Source organism: Cyphomyrmex costatus, unplaced genomic scaffold (genome assembly GCF_001594065.2).
Source record: "Cyphomyrmex costatus isolate MS0001 unplaced genomic scaffold, Ccosl1.0 scaffold26, whole genome shotgun sequence".
NCBI lineage: Eukaryota > Metazoa > Arthropoda > Insecta > Hymenoptera > Formicidae > Cyphomyrmex > Cyphomyrmex costatus.
The window spans coordinates 1569296-1573297 of record NW_017276692.1 but is presented as its reverse complement, the minus strand read 5'-3'; the positions used below and the strand labels follow the sequence as shown (position 1 = coordinate 1573297).

The 4002-nt window shown below is 31.4% G+C and overlaps 1 protein-coding gene across 1 annotated transcript in view; it reads right to left on the bottom strand.

Annotated features, from left to right (window-relative positions):
• Positions 1–575: 575 nt before the first annotated feature.
• The window catches only part of LOC108774539 (neural cell adhesion molecule 2), a 66917-nt gene continuing 63490 nt past the window's right edge, over positions 576–4002 (bottom strand). The window contains exons 3-5 of the mRNA XM_018540675.1: positions 3298–3450; positions 1545–1878; positions 576–733 (exon numbers count right to left, since the gene is read on the bottom strand). Coding sequence (XP_018396177.1) covers positions 585–733; positions 1545–1878; positions 3298–3450 — 636 coding nt within the window. The 3' untranslated portion in view covers positions 576–584. The remainder of the gene's footprint in view (positions 734–1544; positions 1879–3297; positions 3451–4002) is intronic.

The window sequence follows — 4002 nt, the reverse complement described above, 5'->3', positions numbered from 1 at the left end:
TTAATGTAAGCAGAAACTATAAAATTTTTTGGAAAAAAAAAACTTTTGTTTCCGTGCGCGAGAGTTTATGATGACCAACGACACGAGGTAGTAATTTGTTCTTGAAGTTCGCGAGCAAATTCGTCCACGTCGAAAGACGACCAAATCTCATTCCACGAATATTATTCACTCGTTACGAGTTCAAGCAGAGTTTCTATCAAGTAGTGTCACTTGGATAAGACATTTCTTTAAACGAAAGTTACATGATTACGTGAAACTTTGTAGTTCTCCTTAGATTTCGCCACTGGGGATACAGAGATTCTCAGAAACTGTCTGCAGTTGAATCTCTCGCTTTAAGTTTACTCACAAATAGGTTTTTCTTTGATCTCACGCGGAATCTGTCACATCTTCTTTCACGAACGTTTGGATTTCATCGTCAGAGTTTTCAGCTCGCGAGATCTGAGACGAACTAAAGGTAATGTGATTTTTCGATACATGAGTTCGATAAGATGTCTAGAATCGAGTCTAGAAAAGAAAAAAAATTCGAAGTGTTTCAACTTCTTCCAACAAACTTCGACTTTGCAAAAATGGTCGGTTTACAATAGTCACGTGGCATGGCAGATGAAAATCTGGAAATACCGTCTTACATTTTCGATAATCAGGAGAACCATAAGAGTCAGTACGGTGTTAGTTGACGTAGTCGCCGTGGAATTTCGCCGATCGCCTCCATGCATAGCTGCCGGTTTCTCTTCCTCTGTGAAAATAGATAAGATTCTTTGATAGGATCAAACGCGAGCGAGAGAAATGCAATTGGATGTACAGAATGCTTGAAATATCTGGTTAAACTTTAGCAGTTGGTGTTTGAGTCTTCTATCGATTGTTTTCTGTTGAGAATACGTTGTATAAACATTGAGCAAATTACAGGTTTCTAAACTGCAGTACATTAAACGAAAAGTACATTAAACTAAAAACAAGCCAAATTTATTAAATAACAAATAGCAAGTAAGTTTAAAATGAAAAGCGATAAATAGGAGCATAAAAGCTGAACAGGATTTGAATCTTAATTAATGTTTATATAATAATTATTAATTGTACAAAACTATAAACATTTCAACTTTAATTATAAGCCATTTTCGATGTTTGCACGATTATTCCAAAATATGCTCAGAATACGAAAATTAATTGTACGTATAATAATCGAAGATTTGATTATATGACCAATACGTCAATTTGTAAAGTTTTTTTTCTTTTTGAATATGGCAATTTGCGACACACTTCCTTTTAACTACGGATTTATTTGTAATATAAATAAATTAGTAATTAAAAAGTCTCGCCACACATTCAAAAACAAAACCTTTATAAAAAGAATAGGAATATTAAGTTTATTTTAATAATAATAATTTAAATTTGCAGATATAATGTCAAAAATATAATTAGGTTAGATAATTTCACTGTTCATTGTATAATTAAATCAATCCAACAGATCCATCTCAATTCTGGAGGGTTAAATATCCAGGAATAGAGGAGTTAATGAGTCATGAGATGCCTGTCGAACAATTGCTCACCTTCGATGACATGTAGCACGATGTGAGCCGGCCTGGCGTTGCTCGGCGAACATGTATAATTCGCACCATGCGATAGCTTCACCTTCTCCACGACGAGCACGGAGCCGTTTCTCTTAAGCTCGAATCGAACGCCGGGCTCGTTGTCGTAGTTTATCATACGCGTCTCGCGATACCAGAACACGTAGCTAGGCGATTCTGCGGCTGCCATCAACTGGCACTCCAAACGCAGGCTGGAACCCTGCTTCACGTGGAGATCCGGCCCACCCGGTATCACCGAATACGCCTCCGTGATGTTCAATTGTATGAATCGCTGCTGCATTGGTTCCGTCTGAATCTATTTTATTAGAATATCGCGAAATAAAATTTATGATTTATAAAATGCATATTGTATCACTTGCTTATTTCAAAAGTGACAGTACGGTTAGAAAATTAATTCCTAAAAAAATCGTCAAAGTCATCAAAAGTTTCTAATATTAATTAAATATAATCACATTAATATTAGAAACTAAAAAAAAGGTGGTTTTTTAAGAATTGTGAAATAAAAATGACATTTGCTCATGTTATTTTTTTTGTCGATATCACTTGACTAATCAATGATTTTCTGTCAAGTTGACAAATATATTAGTTTTTTCTCTTTTCTGAAAAAAAAAGTTCATTTTTTATGTTTGTGAGGATAATGTCTTTACATAATTCATTTACGGTAATAATTAAGAAATTGTGTTTTTTAAGTAATTATTTTGAAGTAAAGCGATACGTATACTGTGTCGTAATGTCCCCTGTGTAGTAGAAGGAATAAAACAGCATAAAGAGAATGCATATTTCTAGCGATATTTTAGATAAATATGTTAGAATATAACTGAGTTAGACAGATCTCTAAAAAACATGCTCAACAGGTACCAAGTAAACTCGGTTATTATTTGATAGAACGGATTGACACATCACATATTACTGTCTGACCACAATCGGTTTTCACTACTGATTGAGCTGGTAAACACCAACCATTTGATGCACGCGGTCTAGGAAAGATCGGCGCAATCCAGTGATTGTCTCGCTTGTTATTTTTTTTTATGGTTGCACAAACTTCGTTGTAAAGAGAAAAGAAAAATTGTGTTTGTTAAGAAACAGTGGATAGCAATATACTTATTAAAATAATTCTCCTGATTTTTTATTTCAGAATCTTAGATATCTTTATAGGAAAAAGGATGCTTTTAAGGGTACTTAAAACTTTACTTATATTTAACAATCAGTATGCAATCATAACGTTTTTTATTTTGATAAGCGTGTGTTTAATGTTAATATTATTAATTGTAAACAGATACATATTTTTTTTAATTTCTCTTTTCTATAACTGTTTTTTTCGAAACTTAGAATCTTCAAGCGGAGAAGATAATTGCTTTTTAAAGTGTTACAAAGAGTCAATTAATTTAGTTTAAATATATCTTGTTGTCATTTATTTTGAGAGAAAAGTATAGAAAGTTTAAATAACGGTTAACCTCGTATTCCACGGTATAATTAAGATGGTCATGAAGATTATTAAAAGTTTCTAATATTAATGTGATCATATTTAATTAATATTAGAAACTTTTAATAACCATCATGACCATCTTAATTTTACCGTAGACTACGAGGTTAATCGTTGTTTGAACTTTCTGGAGCTTTCTTTTAAAATAAATGACAACAAAATACACACATTTACAAATTTTATAAGGAAATCTTTAGGTTAGCACGTCTTTTCGTGAACATTATGCATTACCTGACACTCATAAAGACCCGCATCTTCATGATTGACGTTTTTAATCAGTAGATTCCAGCCAGGACCGTTTGAGACAACGAAACGCGTATCTATAGAATGTGTACTTCTACCCACGGTGAGCAGTTGTCTGTCTTTTCTTCTGATCCACGTTACCTAAAATATAAATTTTATTTATGAATTATAATTAAGTGCATACAAATATATTAATTCTCCGGAGCAAAAAAATCTGCAACACAATTACTGACGTTGGGTCTATGAGGCATTTAATATTGTATATGTTAATTAAAAGGCATTAATTAAGGAAATGATATAACTTATACTTGCAAAAAGGAATGAATATTAAGTATATTTTAATAACAATAATGCAAATTTGTGTAGATGTAAGGTAAAGGAAATTGAATTATTTAAAAAATTTGTAACACTTTTAACAAAGAGATTTATAATTGTGTGGAAGTTTAATAGACCTATACAGTCAGCTCCAAAAAATTAAGTAAGATTAAAAGCTGATGTACATTTTAAAAAAGTATGTAACATTATATAAATAATATATATAAAGATAACACAATTTACGAAAGTTATTAATTATAAAATTTATAAAAATTTGTCATTTTTACAAAAACTAGTACTTTTACTTCTAACTATTTAAATGCATCTTTATATTTTAGACAAAAAATTACAATTAATAGATTATATATATATATATAT